The 26809-nt window shown below is 42.9% G+C and overlaps 1 protein-coding gene across 2 annotated transcripts in view; it reads left to right on the plus strand.

Moving 5' to 3' along the window:
- Positions 1-23969, plus strand: part of Shisa9 (shisa family member 9) — a 297781-nt gene extending 273812 nt beyond the window's left edge. The window contains exons 3-5 of one of the 2 annotated variants that reach the window (XM_040730667.1): positions 1490-1645; positions 7227-7274; positions 20439-23969. In XM_040730667.1, the coding sequence (XP_040586601.1) occupies positions 1490-1645; positions 7227-7274; positions 20439-20818 (584 nt within the window). In that variant the 3' untranslated portion in view covers positions 20819-23969. The remainder of the gene's footprint in view (positions 1-1489; positions 1646-7226; positions 7275-20438) is intronic. The other variant, XM_040730668.1, reaches the window with a different exon arrangement.
- The last annotated feature ends 2840 nt before the right edge of the window (positions 23970-26809 follow it).

Here is a 26809-nt window from a genome sequence, read left to right on the forward strand (position 1 = left end):
CTCAGAATGCATTGATGAGATGAACCTTCTGGAAATTTCCTTCCCATGATTTTCAGTCCCTCCCAAGTAGTCAGTATCCAATACATGTACCTCTTAATCTTCTGTTTAGCTTATGCAAGCCTTTGTGTGCAGAAATAGGCACGTTTTCTTTTCTAAGATAAACACTCTAAAATTTATACCATCTCGCGTGCTTCCTGTCCAGTCTCTGGAAACTTCCCAGACACGTAGTGTGGATTTACTATAAATTCTCCCTCCCCGACAGATGATGATATTCTACCATATGCACAACAAATGTACATAACGCATATATGAAATATTTTTAAGAATTCCTGAGTTCAAGGCCAGTCTGGTCTACAGAGTGAGTTCCAGGACAGGCTTCAAAGCTACAGAGAAACCCTGTCTCAAATAAAAAAAGAAATGAAAGAAAGAAAGGAAAAGAATTTCTATAATAGTAGTTCAGTTTTTTTCCAGTTTACATTAAAAATCAAAATAATAAAATAGTTCAAAAAGTGTTTCTGAGCAAATATCTGTACATTCTGGCGATTGATTATATGTTTTTGTAGGCTTGGTTGCCAGAGGTGGCTCTGTCTGTTTCACATACACATGTCATGGGCATTTCAGCGTGTCTGCAGGTGTGGCAGGCTGGTATGGCAGGCTGAGCAGGTTGCCATAGGCCTCATGCTCCCGAGGCCTCTGTTCCAGCACTCCTGCCATCAGTGAGGACCTGCAGTCCCCCTGTCCGTCAGCTTTGTGGCAAAGGGGTAGATGCTAGGAGCTCTTCTGAGTTACATTTGCTGAAGCTGAACTTGTTGCTGCACAAATCCTGTTTGTTCTAAAGTGTGTGTGTGTGTGTGTGTGTGTGTGTGTGTGTGTGTGTGTGTGTGTGTTGGGAGGTATACATCAGTGCACACACATGTAGAAGCTACAGATTGTGAAATTGGGTGTCTCTGTTAGGCTGGCTGGAAAGCTCCAAGGGTCTGCCTGTCTCTGCCCACTAGTGTGAGAAGTGCAGGCAGACATGGGCACGCCTGCCTTCTGGACACAGAGGCTGGGTGACTCGTGCCCCCTAGCCATTCCCCCAGTCCCAAAATCTTGTTATTTTTACAATACTTCTTTTAATTTTAATTCTGAGTCTCTGTGTGTCTGAGTGGGTATGTGCATGTGAGTACAAGTTCTCAGGTTGGCCGAGATGTCAGGTGCCCTGGAGCTGGAGTTACTGGTGTTTGTGAAACGCTGATTACCAGTGCTGAGAATCAAAGTTGCGTAAAGCACAATGGACTCCTAACCATTGAGCCATTTCTCTACTGTACCACATACTGTCTTGACAACATGAGTAGCTGTACAGTGACAGAAACTTGACGTGTTACCATTCTGTCTGATGCTCTTCCACGCGTGGGGGGAGGGTTTTAGGCTAGAGGGATGTGATGATGATGGGGGGTGGTTGGGAAGGTCCTGCTCTGTTTATGACCATTTCTCTCTTCATTTTCAGATACCACTCAGATGAACAATGCAGTGCCCACTTCTCCTCTGCTCCAGCAGATGGGACACCCACATTCTTATCCCAACCTGGGCCAGATTTCTAATCCATATGAACAGCAGCCTCCAGGAAAAGAGCTCAACAAGTATGCCTCCTTAAAGGCAGTAGGTAAGGACATGCTGCTTAAACCTGTTTTCTTTCTCCTCCTGCTTCCCTACTTGGCTTCTCCCTATAGACTTCTTTATTTTTTACTCATTTCTTTATTAAAACTATTTCCTCTGCTTATTTATAATTTTCTGCCTATCATATTTGTATAAATATATCTACTAAACAATTCATGTGTGTATCTATGCATGTATATGCCTATGTATGTATAAATCTATGTGTGTATATCTATCATCTATCTATATCTCTGTATATATATATGAATCTATTATCTATCATCTATGTGTATATATAAATATCTATTTACAAATCTATCATCTATGTATATATGTCAATTTATGAATCTATCCTCTAATCAATCAATCTATCTATCTATCTTCCCTCTATCTACAGATCTATATAGAACCAGGACCCCCTCCTCTGACCTAGCTGAGTCCTGCCTTGCTGTCTGGGCAGGGTGATCATCTGGAGTACTTGTTTAGTTGGGATTCTTTCCTGGGGAGACAGACCTGGATGCTCATTTGGTCCCACTTATGTTTAACCCACTTTATCATTCCCCATTTGCCCTAGGTAGTACTCAGGACCCTCAGATGTGGAACCTGGCCTGTTAGTCTTAGCAATGCCTGGACTTCTAACAAGGTCATGCCAATCACCCACACATCCTCTGCCATCTCTGAGAAGCTTATGGATATTATACAATCTATGCTCAGGTAGTTTCTGTCCTCCAGGATGTAACATTTCCTGAGGAAGGGTGGTCTAGACTACAGACTCTAGAGCTGATATAAATGTTGTTCTTACCAAGTGTATAGTACTCCATTTGACTTCCTAAGCATGCTGTCTCACATGCAGTAAATAGTACCAGGGCCCCAGTGTGCTTTGGGGATTTTAACCGAACTGGGTGAGGGTGGATCTCAGACATGATCATTTGAAAAAGAAAACAAAGGGGGCTGGAGAGATGGCTCAGTGGCGTTCAGAGGACCCTGGTTCAATTCTCAGCACCAACATGGTGGCTCATAAACATGTGTAATTCCAATTCCAGGGGATTTGACACTTTTTCTGGCCTTCATAAGCACAGGAATGCACAAGGTGCATAGAGATACATGACTAAACACCCTTATATGTGAAATTTTAAAAAGTATAAATATTTCTAATATAAAGCCAAAGCTGAAGGCTACACACTTAGACGCCTCCACAAGCAGTCATTTGGTAGAACTGGACCCCATGTCCACTGCATGCTCTTCCCATCCTCCCCCCAAGTCCCATGCCTGCTTTCTCCATTCTAGTTCACTCCAGACACAGGAAATTTGTTTCCTTATTGTTACACACCGTGAGTTCCATTTTCTAGTCCTCTTTTTGAGGAGAGGTTAAGTCTGCCTTTCCACTTAGCCTGCCACTTCTCTGGGTTTATGTTTTGAGGAGCTGAAAAGAGCCAGACAGATATGAACTCAAATCCTGGCTCCACCACATGGCTTCTGGGTGACTGTGCAACACCCTACCCTCAGCAGCCCTTGGACTGAGCTTGGGTCCTCCCAGAAGGTCTTCTTCATTATCTTTAAATATTCTCCTTAATGGAAGACTCTTCTCCTTCAGTAAAGGGTTGACTACCAGGACCTTAGAATCCTAGATTCTTGGAATCCTTAGGGTACAATTCCATTTGAGTGATTGGTGGAGCTCTTTCTGCTCTTCTGACAATTACTCATTTATTCTCACATAGTTCTGGTCCCAGGAAACATTGGATAGACAGAGGATGCCACAGATATGCTGTCTTTTTCTCTCAATTGCTCAGCTTCTTTTCTTCCAGTTCCTCAGAGAGAAGGGATAGTAGGTACTCTTTGATTCATTCAGCTACAAAATATCCTAACCTCAAAGTATAGACAGACACTCACTACCATGTGGCTCTGACATTTATGGTATCTATGGCTGATAATGATAATAATACTCATTAAACAAGTGTATTAGAACCTTACTTAAGACCAGAGACAGTCTAGGTGATTAGTGTTTGTATCAGAAGTCGAAGAGCTCCTATTCCCCAGTTGCCTGAGTCTTCAGGATGGAGTAATTAGAAGAGACTGAGCAAAGTGTAGAGTGCCAAGGTCACAAATTTAATTGACAGACAAGCTCTTCTAAATCTCCTGCCTGGTAAGGCTTTCCCTACTAGTTATTCAAGCCTTATGCTTTCTTTTCCTGCCTCTCTTAGCCCCTGGTGAAAAAGAAAACGCCCGTGTTATGTTCTATAGTCATCGATTTTCTTGATTCCATATTGTTCTTGTATAACATTTATATCCTAAGCATCCGCATTTTACAAGGAAGGGAGAGGTAATATTGATGATGAGAGCAGATGAGTGTGTCTTCACTGCTCACATGGTTGCAGCAATCTGCAAGTGCTAGTCTGCCCCCTCCCTTTCTGAACCCTGCAATTCAGTGATAAATAACATCTGTTCTTATATGAGATTCTTCTTTAGACATTAAAATAATCAACACAGATGTGTTTTATTTCTTTGAGAAATAGTCAAATTATTCCATGTAACTCATTTCTTTAACTTAGACCCTCACACAAACCAAATACTTAGTAGCTCTTAGGGTAAATAATTGATGAATGTTCCAACACAGCTCCCTGATCCACCCTGGGATTTCTGCAGAGTTGCTTTAGACAAGAAATGTCTGCTGAACATTTGGAATGGAATTTGCAATATGAAAATATGTTTGACACTCCCTATGTAGCCCTTTCTTCTGCAACCAGGAACTCCTAGAATATTTTTGCACGGATGAATAAGCTTACCTTTGACAAGAATCAGATACTAGCTGGGTTTTAAGAAGTCATCTTTATATCTTGTAGCAAATGAAAGAATCTCTCTTGGGATTTTGCCCCAATGCAGTAAATGGCTAACTGGCTTCCCTTCCTCTCCTCAGACAACTGTGGAGTTCTTGGGCTCTAATTGGGTGAGCTGGTGCATTGCCTTTGAGTGGAGTGTCAGTTTGTGACTGACTGAGGAACTGCCTGACCCAGTCAATCCCTGGGACCCCAGTGTTTGCCTGCATCAATGAACTTCAAATCCCATAGTAAATGTTCTTTCAAGGTTTCTTTTTTAAGGTGTAATGCAAGCCAGTGTAAGGAGAGGAAATGTATTCCATCAGAAGATCATTACCACCCAGGGGCAAGGCTGTTTAAAAATGGTTTGCTATCTAAAGCTCTGCAACCTCCCAGAGCCAGACTCACTGTGTGAAAACTTTCAATCCAGTGGATAAGGAGAGCCTAGACAACCTGTATTGTTAACTGCCAACTTAAAAAAAAACTCTACCTTGAAGGCTTTAATATCCAAAGCATCAGGTGCTTATCTCTCAGGTGCTCCTAGAGTGTTCAGGCTCTTCCCTTACTTAGCTGTATGCCACTGAGCCAGCCACAGAAACACATAGACTTCTACTTCATATGATAAGCAAGGGATCAGGGTTGGATGGTCCCCAATACCACTCTAATTTGGTAATTGCAATATTAAACCATTCTGCCTCTTCCAGTTACCAGAATAACTGCGGGCTGAAACATCTCATTCACCGAATGCCAGTGTTGGTGGGAGGTCAGATGTGAAGAAAGGGTTATACACTTTTTTTAAAGCCCTGAATTAAATCCCCAAACCTGCCTGCCTTTGTTTCTCATTCTATTTTTGTTGCTTTATTGAAATCACCCCATTCATATTCAGAACTTTCTTCTTTTAGAGTTCAGGGCCTTGACACACACTGTTTGGTCATATCTGGCATGTGACAGTAGAATGGTCTGTCCCCAGAGGTCTCACTGCTATGTTATTGGTAAAAGACTAGTACACAAGAGGGAAATTTCAGGGGCTGAGCCACACAGGACTCTGTGGGGGGAAAGTATGCTGGAATTAGATATCATTCATTCAGGTACTGAACTTTGTGTCCCTTGACTATAGGTGACACTGAGCTACGCACCTGTATAATACCATCTACAATGTCTCCAGTACGCAGCACTATAGGGGGCATTTCAAACAATCATTGCCCTTTGTAAAGCCATTGAACTGACATGTGATAGATATCATGTCAAGTCAGAACCTTAGGTGACCAGCAAGAAGGAAGAATGTACTTGACACTAAACTTGGTCAGGACTGAGTTTTTAGTCCGGACTCCATCATTATCAATGAATTTTAGAAACAATTAGGCTCCCTGGGTCTCAGTTAGTTACCACATGGTCAGACCGGCCACCATGACTTGGAAGCTGGACAAAAGGTTATGGAAGACCGGATCCTACCTTAAAGGCAAACTTGATTCAGGGAAGATTCCTTCCATGGAGCCTGTGACTTGGGGGTTGGTCAGACTGGTGTCCACAAGCAAAGGAAGATCTGGGTCCCTATGTTTTCCCTATTTCCAGAGGGGAGAAGACATGGTGAAACATAGCAGGCAGGGCACTGAACATTACCTTACTCTCCTGCAGCTCCCAGTTCCACTCTGTTTGAGTGTTGAGGGTGTAAGGCTCGGATCCCCAGGGCATACATGACAGTTTGAAAGCTCTTTGGCATGCCAGGGAGACCAACCAGAAATATTTAAATGGGGCCAGATCTGTGCTCTATAATCATACTGGCCACGGGCTATTCCCTCGATTTCCTCTCAGTCTGTTGGTTTCTGGAAGTACAGAAAGTGTTCAGTGCTGGTCTCTCCAAATAGGTTCCTAGGAAAGAAAAGGAGAGCCAGTAACACTCACTGATTGGTCAGGCTAGCAGCCAATAGAGTGAGGTTTGAATTGGCAGAGTTTGTTCCACTTTAAATTCAGTTTTACAGAAGACGCTAATGAAGAAGTGGGGGTACAATCAGAGTTCTCCTCATAGCTGTTTATTTTACGAGACATCCCTTGAGACTCTCTTAATGAGACCACTTGCCCAGGGGCTACTGGGTACATCTGGAATTAGATTTGGAAAACCTGATTTATAACTCAAATTCCATCTACACACAAGTTCTGTAAAACAACATATTACTCATTATAGGGTTCTCTGAGAACAAGCTTAATCCCTTTAGCTTTGGGGGGGCGTTTCCCTACTTAAGAAAAGTGACTCTGGAGAAGAGTGAATCCACTCACTCTTTCACAGTATTTTTTCACACTTAGGCATTTGGAAAGACAGGTTATACCCAATGCAGCATTTACAACTATGGGCAGGAGGGCATGCTCAGCTTTGCGATTGGAGTGTGCCTTAACAATAACATACCCTCTTTCAGAAGAATGTCGGTAGCAAACAGGAAGAAAATTCCATATCTTGTCCACTTGTGTATACATTAGTGAAACCAACCTCTCATAGTGAGTAGAAAGTTGTAAGCAGACTACTGTTTGTTAATTCTTCCTTTGCTGCTGTTGCCTTGGATGTTCAGGGCAAGTCTCTCCTGATATCCTGTTAGGTCTGGTAGGAACAAGTGCATACCTACTGCAAGTTTACACTGGCTTTCTTCCTTGTTCTCTGGGTTCCCTGAGGCCAGATTCCTTGGACACTGCAGATGAGACAGCAAATGCCACCTGGGTGTGAGGGTACCACGGCATGGGCTTTCTGGCAACCAGATCAGCATCTCTTGATTATTATTTTTTTAGGAAATTCTGATGGTGACTGGGCAGTGGCGACACTTAAGTCACCAAAAGGTACCGTATTGCTTTTGCTCACTCTTTGTCCAGGTGTTGTCAAACTCAACATTGAATAATGAAGAGACAGAGAGTCCCCGTGTTTGTATGTTACCTGGTTATGTGTGTGTGTTCTCTAATTGGTGCCTATAAGTCTGTGTAATCTCCAGTGCAGAGGTGTGTCTCGTAGCATGTGTGCACACATGTGCATGCACGTGGGTGTGGTGTCCACGCTCAGGGAAGTTGTGGGACAATGTGCTATTCCTCTGCTCACTTCCCATTATTTGTCATTTTAAGGAAATTCTTCTATTAGGCACATTTCAGGAAAGGCAGTTTCATCAAAGAGAACTACAAAAGCAAAGTGGCAGAAATAAAGCATAAGAGAAATTAATTCTGGAAGAATCACTGCTGGTACATGGGAAGAAACAGTCCTCATGGGGAGATAAACACAGTCAAGTTGTTGACCATAAGTCTGGGGAATTGGGCTTTTGGGGAACAAATTTGTTTTCAATTTTCCCAGCAGAGTGAGCAGCTGGACTGAGGAACTTTTTGAGTTGAGTCTTTGAATTAACTAGTTGGGTGACTAGGTCAAGTGGTGGATATCATTGAAGTATTAATCCCCTACTATGTGCCAGGGTTCTGGCCATTCACATTTATTGTGTCACTTGATTTTCCAAAAGCTTGGCTGAGTATTGTCATACCCACTCAGAACTAGGTCATGCATGTCCAAGTGAGAGAGAGGCACACTTATCTAAAGGAATTTGGCCACTGAAGGTGGTACTGTAACTTGAGAGTGTGTTTGTCTGATGATAATGGAGAAGTTGCTCCCCAGGGGGTGGAGGGTAGGAACATCTATTTCTCAGAATCAACTACAAGTATTGCTCTCATCATTCTTCATTCAATATACACCACTGGATCCCACAGTAGGAATGGAGTGGCCACCCCAAAGAGGCAGAGATAGAACTCTTTACTGACTGTGAACAGAGGAAGAGCAGGATACAGACAAGAGAAACTCTAGACAAGGTGCCTCTGTGTCATTTTTGCCTTCTTAAAAGGTCATTATGACTTCTCAATGGGAACTAGACTATGGAAAGTTGGAATGGGGTTGGTGACACCAGGTAGGATGTTCTTGGACACAGATGGAGTTCCACTGGCATAGTTATAGAGTAGAGAGAAGAAAGTGGACTGGAGAGACAACTGGGAGCTGCAGGCTATGTAAGCAAGTGGACATGACAAGTAAGGACCCTAGGCAAATGGTTTTTGCACTAGAAGAAGGTGAGTCCTCTGCTGCTCAGGGGCTTTGAATTTACTAGGTCTTGGATGATGCTCCAGGCATTGAGTTGTCCATAACTTCTTGCGGGCTTCACTGCTGACCTGGGCACTTAATATTACTATTGCTGGGCAGACATCTTGCTGGGAGGCAGACACCCTAAAATGAGGGCATGGAATATCTCCCCAAGACTTAAGAAAGAAATGAAGAAGAAATTTGGCAAAGAATCCAGAGCTCAAACTCAATCAGGGGACACAACAGTCCCACTCTGGGGAAGAGGCCCATGTATAATGGAAGTCCCCTGACTACCAGGCTGTTGACTTGAGAGAGGCAGATTTGGGGTCCTGCGTTGGATAATAATTTTTCACATGTCAAATCCCATTTTTAGAAATGCAAAAAATTGGAACACAACAGACCTGCTAATTTGAGTATGCATGTGAAAAACAAAGCTATTAGGGTCCTGTGACAGCCCTGGGGAAGCAGGCTGCATCCTGGCCTTTATCAGTCTGCTGTGGTCTGATGTCTTTAGACAGTATTTCAGGCCATGTCAAAGGCTTGAAAGCTATTTCTTGCTCAAATGGAGCCCCCAGCTGCTATGCTTAGTGCACCTCTGTTTATTTCACCTTATGTGGGAGAACAAAAGAGGGCCAGACCAACTTCTTTTGGGGTCACTGGTCTTTCCCAAATGTAACCTGTTCACCTTATAGACAAAGCATGAAAACAAGATTGAGGTTTGTACAGTCATGCCCTTCTTATAGGAAGAGACAAGCTGGCTTGGGCCTAGACTCAGCCAGCCACACAGGAGTCCCAGCCCTGCCCTTGCTCTGATGGTCTTGGTACTTTCAGCTAGTCCTTCAATTTTTCTATCTGTATTTTCTTCCATCCAAGTACTCACCAGACCCGACCTGGATTAGCTTCTGAAGAGACTCTATCAGGCATGTTCAAAGTAGAAAACTCTAAGTCCTGCTTTCCTGACCTGCAAAGTGGAGATAACCACATCAGATAGTTCCTAAATAGATGGCTGCAAAAATGGAATAGTGCTTTAAACACATGTTATATTCCCTGACATATAGAAAGTGGTAAACGCCTGCAGGTGAAGAAAGGCCGGGGACTAGGGAGAGTTCCATACCAATGCAAAGCAGTTAAACTTTGGTTAACTCATCTCCCAGACACCCTTGATATCAGGTCTTTTATTTTATGGTAGGTCATTTGGCATCTTAACAGCTGGTTACTCTGATATTGTTGGGGGTCCACTTTTAGAACCTCGGGAGAACAGTGTGAAGATGGCAGGGGCTTGGTCTCTCCCGGAGAGTTTGGGTAAGAAATTGTAACTATGATAGAAAAAATCCCCATTGATGCCTGCTTCTTCCTGCCATCTGTGTTGGTTTTGATTCACCTTGGGAGAGAATCATATCTGTTAGGACAGGAAATGGTATGAGGAAGTGGCAGCCATCACATTCATCTTTCAACACCTAGTGTCCTCCATGGACATCACCTGTAGTGGTCACTGATGTTGATTCACTGTGATCAACCCTGAGAATCCCTGCTTGTTTGTGGGAAAACCACAAAAGGAAGGCAATGCTTCAAGTCCACAATCAAATTGAAGCCAGCTTTTGTGAAAACATTCTTCTAAATAAGTATGGATCTTCTGGAGCTACACTGGAGCATACATAATTTGAAGGACACTCCCAGAATGCTGCTGTTTTGACTGGAGTTAGCCATTGTGTTCTTACTCAAACCACTGACATACTCTGTATTCCTGTTTCTACCATTGCTAAGACAGAGGCAATCATAGTATCCACTCCCCATGAGGTTTGTGGTGGTACCTCTATGAGGAGGCAATGTCCAGAATTTTCAAAGAATAGGCCAGTGGTCCAAGGGTCTCTATTCAACTCTTTAGAGATTATTCTTAGTAATGGTGAAGGAGACTTTCAGAGACAAATGCACAGGTAAGGACACTGGGACCCCATCCCTATCTTTCTGGAGATAACTAGGGGTTGCCTCAGGCTATATGAGAAAATTACATCTCAACAGGATCAGGGCTAAGACCAGACAGGGACATAAGGACTTAACCCTGAATCACTAGAGATGTAAGTTGCAAATGTAAGTCCTGGATCCACCCACCCTTAAGAATCTGAGCCTGTAAGTGTGCATATGGGGGGAAGGATCCCAGAACATTCTTTGTTTAATATATCTTCTGAGTATTCTTATTTTATTCCACTTTGTCTAATACCAAACCCTAAATGCAAACATGAATACATAATCGGTGCCTCAGAGCACCAATTTTCACATGCCATCGTTTTTCCCAAGGTGCATTTCCCTTCATAATTCAGCATTTACTATATTTCCTCAGAAATGCAACTATTACCACAGTCAATTTTAGATCATTTTCATTAGCTGAACAAAACATAGCAGCCCCTTTAGCTGTGCCTCTCCAAACCCCAATCCCTAGGCAACCAACAATGCTTTTTTTTATGTTTGCTGAAAACTATATTACTTGTGGTAGTTAAAGCCATGCCACAGCAGAAAGAACATGAGTGGGGTAGATCTTCCATATAATTTCCTGCTCTGCAACTCATGGAAGAGTGACTTGACAACCAAGATGCCCATTGTCTCTGGGTCTTATTTCCTTTCTCTACCTCACAGAAAGAGCAATGATGCCTTGTCTGTCTTGCTTCTTTAAGAGGCTTTAAATGTGATAACAGAAGTGAAAGGCTAAAACATTATCTAACCCATAGTAGGTACTTAAAAATGTCTAGTTACTTCATTCTCATAAGAGATAGCTATGCCAGGTGTTTCCCACACCTACAATCGCAGCACTCTGGAGCCTGAGGGAGGCAGTTCACAAGTTTTGGGTTAGCCTGGTCTACATAGTGAGACAATCTCTTGATAAAAACATAGAAATGAGTAAGGAAGGAGGAAACAAAAGGATGACAAAAGGAAGAAGACAAACGTCTCATGGTGACCGTTGTTCTTCTAAGAAATGCTATAGGAGGCACAGGACAAAAGCAAATGTTCAATTTGCTTACCTCTTCATTGAAGTATACAAGCCTGCAGTCCACGCTAGTGAAATGCTCACCCAAAGGCAGCCTTAAGACATTATTTCTTGATGCTGTAGCTTTGGCAATTTCCTGATTTGGGTTATTGGTAGTAAGCAGAGGGAACAGGGGTGATAAGAGCAGAATTTTTTTAATAAAACTCAAATCCCACCCTGTCCTCCATTCTGCCCCCTTTGAAAGCACAGGGCAGCACTGGATATTTGGTGAACCTGCCTGAGAACCCCCGGGCTATGAGATGAGCCTGTGGAAAGAGCTCTTTGGCCTTCATAAAAATGCCATCACATCAAGATTGCAATACACAGTTTACTATTTTAAAAGTGTGTCACTCTGAGTGTAAGCCAGCCAGACCCATCAATTGCAGAGCCGACTTGTGCGGTACTCGCAGCTCACAGTAGACACTCAGCATAATTTCGTAGTACTAAATGAAGAGATGCAAAGCACTCGAGAAAATCCTGTCCTTTTCTTACAACTACTGAAACAAAACAGGACAGAGAAGTGGAAAAACAACCAGAAGTGGGCAGATCTATCATCCACACACAAATACCAGGAGCAGCATCAAGGAGGATCCAACCTGGAAACTCAGGTCACCATACAACACTGTGTGACAAAGGGGCTCAGAGCACACAGAACTCCCTGGGCTCAGCATCTGTTCAGATGAGGACTCTTTGCATCAGTGTTTTTTTTTTTTTGTGGGTTTGGAGGTTCTTCAGATCTCAGCTGAGTTTGCCCCCAAACAGGATTGTTGAACATTGGCTCATCTAGGCACTTTCTTTTTCCTGGAATGATGGAATGCTCAGCTCTACAAGTCTCATCTTACTGAGGGAGCTGAGACAAGCTTCAGTGATGATAGAACCAGAGAGCAAGCAAACCCAGCATGCACTTCTTCCAACCACCGTCTTGGTCCTGTCTGTGAATATTGTCGATCATGGGGATGAACTTAGAGCCCAGTGGTAGAGGGAAAAAATGAGAGCTTTTTCTCCAAGTTGCTTTATTTCTCTTTTTTATTTTTTTCTGGACGAGTTTAATGTCATATGGAGAGAAGTTACTGATATCAGGGAGAGCAAAACTTCATTAATACCTCCAACTACCAGAGCACCTCAAATCTTACCAATGGACTTTAGATTGTCCCAGGAAGAGTCAGTAAAGTAGAAATTGCTGAGTGCAGGGCGTAGGACTAGAGCCTTTCTCTTCAGTTGCTCCAATTTAAACGCACGTGAACATTTCACCAGTCTGGAGGTAGAACAGAAGTCAAACCACATAATGGTTTTTTCAGTAGAGCTGTGTTTGTGTAGCAGCATTGCCAGACACACAGGAAGGCAGTGAACAGACACAATCCACTCTGTGCTGTATTGTGTCAGAGACTCTGTGGTTAGCTCTGGCTGGAGCCCAGTCTATACTCCTTTGTTTAGCAGCCTTGCTGAAAATGTAGACTACCCAGCCAGACAGCCTGAGGAAAATGACAAAGGGTCCAGCACTTCAGAGGACCATCAGCTACAATCAAGCAGTTCATGGTGTGCTCTGGAGGGTTTTGATGCAAATCCCAAGCCAGGCAGGACCTTCTCCAGCAAAACCAGCAAGACGTCCAGTCAGGGACTTCAGAGTTAAGGCAGAAAAAGACCAGGTGCCCAAATGCTACTTTCTGCTTTTGTCTTTGTTTCTTTTCCTCTCTTAGAGAGGCTTGCTGCAGGAATGATATGGTGTTCTGTGTTCCATCCTTAGGGCCTGGCTCAAACACAATCTCCTCTCCTTGAAAGGCCCTGAACCAAGTAAAGAACTAACTTGCCCTAGAGAAATGTTTTCTCTCCACCTTGGTGGTGCGGAGAAGCCCTTGAACAGATCAGGCCTCCTCTGCCTTTCCTGTTCCTGCCTGCTGAGACTTCTGCAGAACCTGGACTGCTTCACAGCATGCATTTCAAATGACTGGAGGATGCCCTGAACAATCTGAGTTGCCCACCTTGCCTCTTACTTCTAATTTAGCTTGTGAAGGAGGAAGAAAATAGGCAGGGACCAGTTAAAGTAAATATTGCTCTACAGATACAGTGGCCTAAAAGAAAGATGTATTTCTCTGCCATATGGCCCCAAGTGGTCCACAGGAATATAGCTTTCACTACCCTGCAGCTTTAGTGCCTAGCTGTGTTACCAGTATTTGCATTGTCAGAGTTGGTTGGTATCATGCAGAGTGTTGCTCTGCTTTCTCCCGCTGTGATAAAATGCCTGAGGGGATATCTTAAAGGGAGAAAGGGTTTATTTTCATTGTAGATGTTTTGTTCATGGACACTTGACCCTGTTGCTTTGTATCCTGGTGGATGGTAGAAGGGTGTCAGGGTCCCAATTTTATTTCCTAAAGTTTCCACTGTCTTTCAATAGTGCCATCAGGGTTAGGATTCTTATTGCTTAGGCAAAGCACCTGAATTCATAGCTTCAGTTCATCATGGGTCTGGAAGAGTGGTCAAGCAGGACACTTCACATTATGGTAACCAGGAGGGAGGGAGGAGCAAAATACCTATTTTCATTTCAGTGCCTCCAGATTCACTACTGCAGTCTTTCCAGTTCAAGGCAGGGGGGAATATGTTGTGGCTTTCAGGAGATCTGTATGGGATTCACAAAGTACAGTTTGACTCCTTCCTGTCTTGGAAAGTGACTGCTCTGCATGAGACACTGAATTCAGTGTTTGAGAAACAGCAGTGACAACAGGTAGAGACCTTATATTAACCAAAGGGAAAGAAAATGCTAAAAAGATAATTTTATATAGCAATATAAATGATGGGCCTAATAGGACAATATCAGGAAATGTTTCTCTTGGGCCAGAAGGAAAACTATTAAGAGGAAGTAGGCTATGGTCAGAGGGCTGAAAGATGAACTTTACCTAACATAAATAGGAGTGAGGTTCAAAGGCCTAGTTATACTGATTCTGTGTTCAAGAACAGAAAACAATTTGTATATCCTGGGTAGAATGGTGTCCCCGAGATCATGTCTACTCAGGCTGTAAACACATGTGGAAATAAGGTCTTTGTAAATGCCATCAGATTAAAATAAAGGCAAGTGGATTAATGTGGGATCTAACATAATGACTGAGGTCATACAAGAGGAGATACATCTGGAAACACACACACAGAGGCAGAGAGAGAGAGAGAGAGTAGAAGAAGAAGGGAGTGAGGGAGGGAGGGAGGGAGGGAGGGACTGAGGGAGGAAAGGAAGGACAAGAGGGAGGGAGGGAAAGGAAAAGGCCATGTAAAGCTAGACCTTATAAAGCAATGGATGCCCCAAATTCCTGGCAACCAACAGACACTAGGGAAGGCAAAGCTTTGAGAACATCTGTGGTTCTGCCACCATGGTAACTGCAGATTTCTGACCTCCAAAACTAAAAGAGAATATGTGTCTGTTGTCTAAAGCTTGTCTGTTTGTGGTATCCTATTGCAGCAGCCTTGGGGGAAATGCATCCTGTGATAGGTTTCCATCAGTACAGAATAGAGCAGTGTGCACAAAGGTCAAGAGTCCAGTCATGCACACTTGGGGGTATCTGCAGAGAATGCAGACCCTGTGTTTAAATGTGATTGAAAGACTAATTGCTATATTTATCATATCATTGAACCAAAGACAGAGAGAGATGGGAGCTGGTGACAACTGGTTGGACATTGCTTTCCAGTTGAACCCATCTCTGAGATTCTTGAATATCACCAGGTGAAAACAAGTTATAAGAAGCCTCCTGGAGGTTCCTTTGGCCCAAGGAAAGGAGGTAGGTGGGTGGCCACCCACCAAGCCCCTCAGATGTGTAGCTTGTCTGAGGAATTAGTTAATATCTCAACATTACTTCCCCAGATGCAGGCTTCCACCTGACCTGCACCTCTACAATGTCTGCTGCTAATTAAAAGAGAGACAGATAGAGGAAGGTGCAATTGTATTTTACCATCCTGGCTCCTTCAAGGCAATTAGACTCATTGGAAAGAAAACACTTTTTTCTTCTTTTCTCCCTCTTTTTCAGGTAAAGAGAAAATCAAACCAGAGAGTTTTAATGCTGCTGAATGACCACAGCATCCGTTTCTTAGTCGGCTTGTCAGCCATCTGCCTATCAGCTGTGGGGATGATTAGGTTAATGAATTTGTTAATGGGGCTTACAAGACTGCTCAGTGAATCTGTTATTTCCCTCACTAGGTGCTTTGTGACATATTAAAACAGGACCACACATGTAGTGTGTCAGGTAAACAGACCCCATCTCAGTCCACAAATAGGAGACCAGAAATACTGGAGGGGGTGTGGGCTTCATGAACACTGCATTGCCAGGTGAGAGTGCTTCATCCTGCTAGCTTCCAATCAGCAATCTGTGGTTGAAATCATCTTTGAAACATCCTTTGGAGGTGTCTGTTCTGCGCCTGTGTACTAAAGCTATGCCTACACTTCACTTCTCTAAAATACCCCAGAGTCCCTTGGAGGGATTTTGTCAGCCATGTCAACAGGCATGGGACATTAGATGATAGATGATATAATTTTGCTTTTTTCCCTATACCACATGAGTGTTTCAGTTTCCCAAAGCTACCATGCTTCTTCCCACAACGAGGGTTTACAACATGCTCAAGTTCTACAGAACAAATGGTTCCAACACTTAGTGGCTCAGCATAGCCACTACTTACTTGGATTATGGTTCTGAGCCTTCTTCTGGTGTGATTGAATGTTCTACGTGGTACTTAGCCAGGCTGACTGTAGCTGTTTTCCAGGAGCATGCTCTCACTAGACAACTGGTCACTGGAAGACTGCTGACTGTGTTGAATGTGAGTAGTAGGCCTGGGGGTTTCTTACCCTTTAAGGATAAGAAGCTGGGCTTCACGAGGAAGAGGCTCCAAGCAGTTGCTCCCAGGAGCTGCTAAAATCTAGCTGAAGCAGGCCCAGTTCTAGGTGTGCAGAAATAGACTTTGTCCCCTGATAGGAAGAGCTGCAGAGGACTATGGCCAGTCTTGTGATATAGTGAAGATTTACTCGCCACCTTTGCATGCCAACTCAAAGATTTCTTTATGGAAGCCTGCCCTGACCACTACTTAGTTTCTGTATATTCTCTCATGGAGTAACTGGACACTTACGGAACATGCTAGGTGTGGTAAAGGAATGAAGCAGATTGGTTTGATGAACGCCCACTTCATGCCCAGTAGGTTGCTTGGTACAGAGTAAATGCTCAATAAATGTATATTTATTATGATTCTGTGCTACTTATGTTAGGCAAGAAGTAGATAAAATATATGTAGTGAGCAGTTGTATTGTGCTGTAGGAACTATGGTATATAGCATATATATCACATATACTTTATTCTTCATGTCTACCCTTATTTAGTGTTATCCCCATTTCAGCCAAAGTAAACAGGTATAAGGTGTTTAGTGGCATATTTGTGGTCTATCTGACCTCAGCGTCCACACACTTTTTAAAAAAGTCTACTCTACACTTTCCAAGGTGTTTCCAATACCAGGTTTACCAAGATAACAGCTTGGGTTGGGTCAGCTACAAGGACCCTCTCTTCTTCCTTGACAGCCCAAGGGTCAACTGTTCCCATATTTACTTCTCTTTATAGCTTTCAGAGATGGCCTTGCCTCTTCCATAATCAGTTTTTCCATTTGTGAAGATGGGAACCTTTGAGCCATAGTCCGAGCAGATCTTGGGCTTAGTTTAATGTCTGAGGAGTAGGAGTACACAAATGACCATGCTAGACCAAGACTGGGTACAAAATGAAGGTAAGTGAGATTTTTCAGTAAGAGAAGATTGGGAAAGCATTAGTGAGGAAAATCTCTCCATCATACTCTTGATATGTTCCTCTGTGCTTTATGTATTTTGCTTGTACATTCACCATTGAACATCTGTATGTCCAATATTTGCTAGATACCAAGCTTCACATTGTTGTGAAAGGGAAGACCTGGCCTTGCCTTCATGGAGTTTTAGTGAGCAAAATAAACAACAATGAACATAGTGTGGAACAGCTGTAGAGTGGGAGCAATGGCAAGAACCTCAGATAAGAGCATGTTATGGAGGGATCCTCTCAAGTGGAGAAGTGAAGGATACCAGTAGTGTTGGGATCCATTGCCCATTGGTTTTCACTAAAAATTACCTGCGTCACTGTGATAGGATGCTCCTGGAGTCCTCAAGCAGTGGTTTAGCATTGATTGCATGGACTTTAAGGGTTTCTGGACTGGCCTTTCAGAGATTCTGATTAAACACATTTAGAGATGGTTCTGGGTACCTGGATATTTGTCCACTTGATCCCAGGTAGCTGTTTTTATTACTAGGATTGAGTTACTAGCTGTGGGTAACCTCAGTTGGGTCATTTCATGTGTTTGAATTTGATAGCTCCCTGGTTTGTATAGCAGAACCCATGTAAAGAGTTCAAAATGAAAATCAAGTGATGAAAGAATGAGGAATGGTGCTTATGGAACATCTGTAGCCTCCTAAGGATTCTATGGGATGCTAGCTGTTATCAGCATAGGCAAATGAACAACAAACTTCTTAGTGAGATGCAATTTCAAAAGTGTACTGTTAAGAAATGAATTTAAAGTTATAAAGAACCATAGAAATAAAAATTACAAGATAAAATAAGAAGAAATTTAAAAGGGCAATCATCAGATTATTAGATTAATAGGATCTAAATAAATAAGGTCTTGTTTGTAGGTCAAGAGCTACAGGCAATAAATGGCTTCTGAAGAAGGGAGAGTTAGTATTCTCCAGGATGAGTCTCCTGACTGGGTATCCATCCAGTCCCAAGTGCACGCCCTTTCAGCAACACTAAGAGAACTCATTAGACTGTACACACACACACACACACACACACACACACACACACACACACACACCATATATGCAACAATATAATTGAAGAAAAGGGAATTTGAAGGGGAGAAATGGAGTACAGGTGAAGGAGTGTAAATGATGTAAACACAGTATTCATTTAAGAAATTCTAAAAAATGAATAAAAAATAATGAAGTGAGGAGAAAGAGAGAAAGCAAGGGATCATTCAGTGAGGACAGCGTGTGGTGAGAATCGGCTCAAATCGGCTCTTAACAGTTGGCAAAATGAAGAGCAGTGACAACATCTTTACTCTTGGAGATAGCACTCTACACTGGACAATCCAGATCAGGAGTCAGTCAACCTTTTCTTAAAGGGTCGAGTAGTAGAGATTTCAGGCTCTTCAGCCACTGATTGTCTGCCACATAACTCAATTACACCACAGCCACTGGCAATAGGTAAATGGGCGTGGCTTTGTTTTAGAGAAAACATTATTTATAATAACAGATGGTAGCTAAGTTCGTGAGCCACAGTTTGCTACTTTCTGGTGCAGATTAAGAAAACACGTATTCAAATTAATCTTAATTCAAAAGATTCGACTAAAAAGATTTTTATCTCAGCTTTATTTATAAAAGTACAAAATCGGCATTGCTTAACTTTTCATCACTGAAGGGATTTATTTTGATAATTGATGAAATAATACTTAGTCATTAAGATGTTGTTTGTTAAGTAGTTATGGCAAGTTAGGGGATGCTCCATAGACTATCATAGGAGGAGTTATAGCTGTTTTGATAATAGTGATGTCCAAGACAGAAGCGCTGAAAGTACTCAGTACACATCAAATCACTTAGCTGTACACACAACACCATGAAATACACTTTGTTTGTTTGTTTTGAGTACTTTCCTTATGTAAAAGTTGATTGTAGAATTTAAGTAAGACAGCCAAAGTTACACTTCAGGCCTGTGACAGACCTGGAATTTGAGCACAAAGCTAGTTAAAGCTTACAGCAAAAACAGAAGTAATCCCACAAACTAGGAACAATCCAGGAGAGGAGCAGAGAAATGGCTCAGTTGGTGACATGCTTTCTGTACAAGCGTGTGTGTGGGAGGGTGGAGACCTGAGTTTGAGACCTAGAAAAGTCAAGGCATGCTCTCGTAATCCCAGTGCTGGGAAAATGGAAACAGGAGAACCCCTGAACTTCTGTGGTTAGCCATCTGGCATTATCTGTGATCCTGCTTGAAAAAAAATGGAGAGTAATTCAGAAAGACATCCAAAGTTGATACCCTCCACCATATACACACAAACTCCACAAGAGTCCAGATGAAGATACATACAACCACCGGCCAATACTGCTGTTCCTTAGTGATAAATGATATACACATTTCTCAACATTTTCAGTGTTTTATTCAGTGAGAATTATCTTAGTGATGAAGAAACAACACTTGAATGTTAGAAAACCCAAGGTTAGGGGAGAGGTATGGAACTGCTGTGGGAGAACTATTTAATTGAGTGGTCTAGATGTGTTTAATTGGGTGGTCTAGATGTGTTTAACTGGAGTGGTCTAATGTGTTTAATTAAATGGTCTAGATGTGTTTAACTGGAGTGGTCTAATGTGTTTAATTAAATGGTCTAGATGTGTTTAACTAGTGTGGTCTAGATGTATTTAATTGGATGGTCTAGATGTGTTTAATTGGGTGGTCTAGGTGTGTTTAATGGGGTGGTCTAGATGTGTTTAATTGGGTGGTCTAGATGTGTTTAACTGGAGTGGTCTAATGTGTTTAATTAATTGGATGGTCTAGATTTGTTTAACTGGTTGTTCTAGATGTGTTTAATTGGGTGTTCTAGATGTGTTTAATTGGGTGGGTCTAGATGAGTTTGATTGGGTGTACCTTTAAACCTCCTGTTCCTGCTCTGAACTGTGAAAAGGGCATGGTGCTGTGCCTGCCTCTGTCTTGTTCCAGGTGGAGTCCCGATGTGTCTTGTTTGGACTGTCAGCCCATTTTTCAGTATTCTCAAACTGACCAGTCTAACTCCCTAACTATCTTTTCTCTCTTCCCTGTCTCTGCTCTCTTCTCCATCTGCCCACCCCACTGTGCAGCTGACAAGGTCAATGATGACTTCTACACCAAGCGAAGGCACCTGGCAGAGCTGGCTGCCAAGGGAAATCTCCCTTTGCACCCTGTCAGAGTGGAAGATGAGCCCCGGGCCTTCAGCCCAGAGCATGGGCCTACTCAGCAGAATGGACAGAAGTCTCGCACCAACAAGATGCCCCCGCATCCCCTGGCCTACAACTCTACTGCCAACTTTAAGACCTGGGACCCCAGTGACCAGTCTCTTCGGCGACAGGCATATGGCAACAAGGGCAAGCTTGGTATAGCTGAGTCAGGCTCTTGCGACCCCTTGGGGACTCGCACCCAGCATTTCCCACCCACACAGCCATACTTCATCACCAACAGCAAAACAGAAGTGACTGTCTGAGCTTTCACTTCAGGGAGTACCCTGGAGACCATACTCAACTGAGAAAGGCAAAAAATTCCATCCCACCTATACCTTCCTGGTCTTGCCCAACCCCCAAGCAGACACACACACTCCGTTCTCCAGGAACCAACCACAGACCTACTCGTGATACGGAATCATGCTTTCCCTGGACCATGCCTAATATGCTCCAGCAGGCAGCTGAGTGAGAATGAAGCATGGACATTCAGCAATACAGCAGAGGGTAAATTTTCAGCTTCAGGCCCAAGTTGTCGGGGCTCATGTTCCTTTTCCCCCTAACTGGAAACTTAAATCCATTATAACAAATATATATAAGTAGCACAAAATAGACAAACTGCCCATGGAGTATACTCCATCCCCCATGTTCTGTCTTTCCTGGTAAAAGGAAGAGAGTGGGCACACTGGCAGGGATAGCTTCAGAGTGCTTAGGGGAGGAATTTGTTCACATCACAAGCATTTCCTAGTCCCAAGAAGTGGTGGAAACAGAGAATAGTGATGAGTGTGAGGCAGTAATGGACCCTAAGCATTATACTGATGGAATATTGCATACTATCAAAGCTGAAAGCAAAAAAAACTCACAAGTTAATATTCTCTAAGCCCACCATCAGTGATGGAAGGGAAGAACATTCTAGAGAACTCCCTGAAAGACCATGCTGTTGGGAGGAATGGGCTTTTCATGATGGCCAGAGGGTCCAGAGGATACTAAAAAATGAACTTTTAAAGTGACACGTAAACTGAGCAGCATATTAATTTTGTCCAGGCCTTAGAAAATGTGCAATTGGAGAGTTAACAGGAGGTGTGTATGATGGGGACTGAGAAGCCTCCACTTCCTGGTGTTTCTCCTTCACCTCCAAGACCTGGCAAGACAATGGCAAAAATGTCCTCTATGAATTGTCTGTCCCCATTGTCCTTTCCTCTTCAGCGTGTCACTGCTGCTGCTGCCAAACTTCAACTGCTTTGGAGTGAAAACGTCATAAGCGTGGGTGGTGCCTTCAATGTGTTGCTGTTGTTCAAGTGACGGTCTTGTTTCTAAGTGCGTCTTCTGTTCTTTTAGCCTTCCTCCTCCTGTTTCTTCTGCAGTAGTGATGTCCCATTTTCCCTTTGTAGGTGAGCCCAGCTAATCAATTAATACTCTTTGAAGGGGCTGCGACAATGTCAGGGGGCCCTAAGGACACTCCCAGAATCCCACAATCCCGCCAGATGACTTCCAGAGTCATTCTGTGCCATCTTTTTCTCCCTGGACTCTCCCAAAACTGCTTTCCAGATTGGTTCCTGGAGCCAACAGCTATTGGGTTCCAAGAAGGAGGGCCCTGCTAAAAGTCCTATGCTTTGTGGAAATGTAGACAGGTGCATGGAGAAACAAGAGAAGTTTGTTTAAAGAGGAAAGTCTTCAAATAATCCCTGAAGTTCTTAACTAATTGACAGAAACATTCCAAAGACTCACAGCTTTTTTCAGTGTAAAGATCCATGTGAAAGTGAGTTGGAGCACTCCATGTGGTACGCTGCCTCCTGGGTCTCTCTGGCATCACAACATCAGCACATCCGAATATTTTCTCCATGTTCAAAGCAAGTATGAAGAGCCTGGAAATACCTTTGATCTCTCTGGGGCTGTCTCCCATCTGAAGCATGGGGGACCTGGCCTAAGTCAAGCCTTTTCAGTTTTTTTAAATATTACTCTGTTCTTATTTACAGTTCTGCAAAGAATAGTAGATTCTATAAGATTTCCATATAAGAGGTGCAGAGAAGGGCAACACAGAGGTCAGAGGTCAGAGTACATGTTGAGACCCCAGCACTCTCCATAGGGGAGTACGCACTCCTGACATACTCATCTCTCTTTGACATGAGTTAGCTCTACCATTGAAACACATCATCTTCTGGGGATTACCATCACAATATTGGCATCTAAATGGACTCACTTTTAATCCACATTATTTTAAAAGAGAAACATCTGCCTTCATCACATATAGAATACCAGCATCAATTACCATGAATAGAGAGTAAGCATAATGAAAAACATGAAGGCCTCAAAAATGAAACTCTAGTGAAGGTCTTGTCATGTCTTGTCTCTTCTCATAAAGGCATTAGTGTCATTAAAGATTATGGTACCCAATAGAGAGTTTCCTTGGGATAATTGAGTAAAGGGTTAAGCAGATGTAAAGAAAGTCTTTTAAAGTTGGTGTTAAATATGCTACCTCCATGCCATACAATCTGCATGTACTAGTGACATACTTCAAGAAATCCTGGGTTGACCTACTTGAGAGATACTTTCCAGGTCAAGTTCTGCAATCCTTTCTTTCCTTCTAGCTCATTTTCCCCTCCACTCACTTCATCTCCCTTTTATCTAATTCTAATTTAAGGGTCTTTCTTGATTTCTAGTCTATAGTCTTCTATTTCTTGCTCACTCTTCTTTTCAGAGTAGATTTCATCCAGTGAACTTGGCTTCTAGGTGTGCAACTGTAATTTTGACTTCAAAGATACAGTCTGGCCAATATGATGTGGCATATATTTCCCAAGTAATTCGGGCCATGGACAGCTCACAAAGCGTTGGTTTCATTACTTCCCATTTGACTTTGGGAGGTCAACTGAGAAGGGACAATAAGGCAGGGAAGATCTGTCTATTCTTTCTTCCTCTTGAGAGGGTAGATAAACCTTCTGATATTTAAAGGGAACACGACCTGTAGAACAATTAATGGCTGCCATGTGACAAGGCTTCTGTGGCCAGCCAGAGGAGAAATAGAAGAAGAGAAAAATATGATTACAAAACCATTCTCTCCTCCGTCCTTGTGACCGCTGATTTCTAACTCCATGTGACCAGAATCTGGTTTCCTTCACCTTCCTGGAGTGTCTCAGCCTCCATCTGCCTTGGGCTCTGCCTGGAATTCCCATCTAACCTCCCCCAGTTTTTTTGTGTAAATGGAGCATATTTTATGTGCAAATATTTTAGTAATTGTATGTTCTGCAAGTAACCCTGTGTTAACATTTGTCACACTGCAGAGTTTATGATACAATAACACTTCCTACAATGAAGAAAAAAAAAACGTTTGTTTGTTTTCTAAGAATGTTTATTTGTAAACATATGTATTCACTATATTAATATGAATTTCTTACCTGGCAATAAACTGATTATATGTGATGCTCTAGGTGTCTCCTCGTCCTTCTTGAGACCTGCAGCCTAATCTGGGATTCTATTAATGAGTATTTGATGAACAGTGTTCATCCTCACAGGGAGCTGAGGCTCCCAGCTGTGAGCGACTTAGACATGAGTTCCAGAGTGTTTAGCCTTTTTTTGTAAGTATGCACATGTCAGAGTTCACTCTGCATCCTTATATATGGCATTTCTGAGTCTCTTCATCAGCACTAAACAGGTTAGTGGCAAAGAGCATGGCTGAGCTTCAGACATTTGTGTCTACTAGTAATCAAGGTATAGTAGACATGACTACTGCCATGATGGAATGAGATTCTTCCCCCTGTTTATTAAACTGCATTTCTTGGATGGCTTCTGTCAGCATTGAGAAGAAGTTGTTAGAGTATGGCTCCTCCTGAAAGAGGCTGAAAGTCTGAAACACAGAGAGAAAGTCACTAATTTAAGAAGTAAATGTGGGCTGGCAAATGGCTCAGTAGTCAAAGGAGCTTGCTGCCAAGTTTGTAACTTGCTTTTGACCCTGGGAACCCAGTTGGTAGAAGGAGAGAACTGTCACCTGCAAGCTGTTTTCTGATCTCCACAAGTACCTTCCCTATGTTATGTATGCAATGCTCCATATAAATAAGTATAATACAATTTTTTAAAAGATGGGTTCTTGGGAGGAGATGGAGAATATGAAAGGGAAACTAGCAAATTGGGGACCTTATCATGTCGATTGTCACCATAGATGGTTGAGGCTTAATGTTGTAGGTAAACTATTTTTTTCACTTTTATTGACTTTATTTATATACTTAAAAATCATCATGTAATATATTAGATATATGACATTTGGGGAAAGAGTGTGTTTTGTGTGTGTGTGTGTGTGTGTGTGTGTGTGTGTGCGTGTGCTTCTCCTGACTCAATCTCTTTGTCCCCTTGGTCCTCTATGCAGCTCCCAGCCCCCAATATCTTTTCCTGTGTGTTTCCTCTGTGTTGTTCCCATCCTTCATAATCACCCAGTATTACGTTCACACATATGTACATTATAGGCTAGCATCCCATACAGGGAAGAATGTGCAATGTCTGCCTTTCTTTGTATGCATCAATGTGTTTTCCTGCAAGTTCATGATTTCGTATTTATTTGCTGCTGAGTAATATTCCATCAGTTTCATGTCTCACATTTTTATTATCAATTTATCTTTTAATGGATACTTAGGCACTGGTTCCATTTCCTTGCTCTCATGAAGATAAACTCTATAAGAAGATACTGCAGGTGTGGTAGCATGTGTTTCAAAAACAGCACTCAGGAGTCAGAGGGAGACAGATCTCAGAGTTTGAGGCCAGTCTGGCCTACATAGTGTGTTCTAGGTCAGACAGGACTAGAGAGTGAGTTCCTGTCCCTAAAGGAAGAAAAGTGTTAAGCACACACTATCAGAATTACTCTATCCAAGTCTGATTTGTATCATGAATTAACTCATTCTGGGGACTTCACATGAGGAAATAGTTCCAGGCTGGCAAGTACAAGAACAGAGACATTTTCAGTATAAGAGAAAGCCATACCCCAGAGATGCACCAATTGGCAACCAATTGGTAACAGTCACTGTGCACCAGCTTCAGCTGGTGCAAAGATGCCAGAGCTGGGCAGAAAAGCACAGTGGCTTCTCACATCCAGAGACTGACGGTCCTTTTGGCATAACGTGTACAAGCTGGGGGCTGGGGTGTTCAGAAAAGCTTTCCAGATGAAACAAAGGGGGATGTGGATCACAATCAGCAGTCAGGGTCAGGGACTTTGCCCCTCATTTGGAGAGTCCTCCACTGGCCAGAGGGTTACTTGGCATCGCACAGAGATGATCTGGTAAACTCTCTGATACAGAGCAGGGCAGTCAGGCGTATTTGGAAGAAAAGAGTGCTCTTCTGGCACTTGAACATGTTCAAAGGTCAAGCCACCAACCATGACACATTGGAGCCCCACTGACAGAGTCACAGTACAGAGCATTTTCTGCCTTTGTGGAGAGAGACACATTTTTGTACTACTTAAGCTACCCGAGTTAAGTCACACTCATAAACAACAACCAAAAGTATCTTTGCAGAGACAGATATTGCCAAACACCGCGTCTTGGCACGTTAGTCCTCACAGGTATTTGCTTTAGAGCTGAAGTTTATAGATGTGTCTACAATGAAGCAATTCATTCAGATCAACTCATCTAATAAGTAGTGAAACAGGAATTTGAACAAAAGCTCATCTTTGCCTGCTCTGCCAGCAGTTCTCATAGCCAGGGAGTTGAGAAGCATGCTGGTCCCTAGGTGCTCCTGCACAGGGTAGATGAAGTGGGTGTGAGTTAGGGCAGCCAGCACTTAGAACAAGCTCCAGACCTTTTCAAGGCAGCAGATTAGGGTGGGGTTTGAGCAGCAGCACACTGGGCGTCTGACCTCTGCAACTCTTCCTGAGAGCTCAGGACCTAGAGGAAATGGAAAGACACGATGCCCATGCAGAGAGGGGGCCTCCTTTGGCTTTGTTTCCAACACTGGAAGGTTCTGTCCTGTGCTAAATAGACCTGGTAGGCAATGCTATTGACTCCAACACTTGCTCACTGTGTTTCCAGGCCTGGAAATCGCTTTCTTTGTGATTCTGTTAGAAAGTCTGGCTTAGTCTTTGATCTTGCCATGTCATCTGACTGAGCCTTCCCTGGAATCACCTTGGCGGTGGAACAGCCAATGGGTTGAAACTCTTCTTGCTTTACTTTTGTCTGCAACCCTGAAATGTTGCTTCCTTTCCTAGTAATCCCCTGTTCTTTGCGTACATGTTAGGTGCTTGGTTCCCAACCAGCAGTGGACTCACACAGACAGAACCT

This window comes from Mesocricetus auratus, unplaced genomic scaffold (assembly GCF_017639785.1).
Source record: "Mesocricetus auratus isolate SY011 unplaced genomic scaffold, BCM_Maur_2.0 Super-Scaffold_100024, whole genome shotgun sequence".
Classification (NCBI taxonomy): domain Eukaryota; kingdom Metazoa; phylum Chordata; class Mammalia; order Rodentia; family Cricetidae; genus Mesocricetus; species Mesocricetus auratus.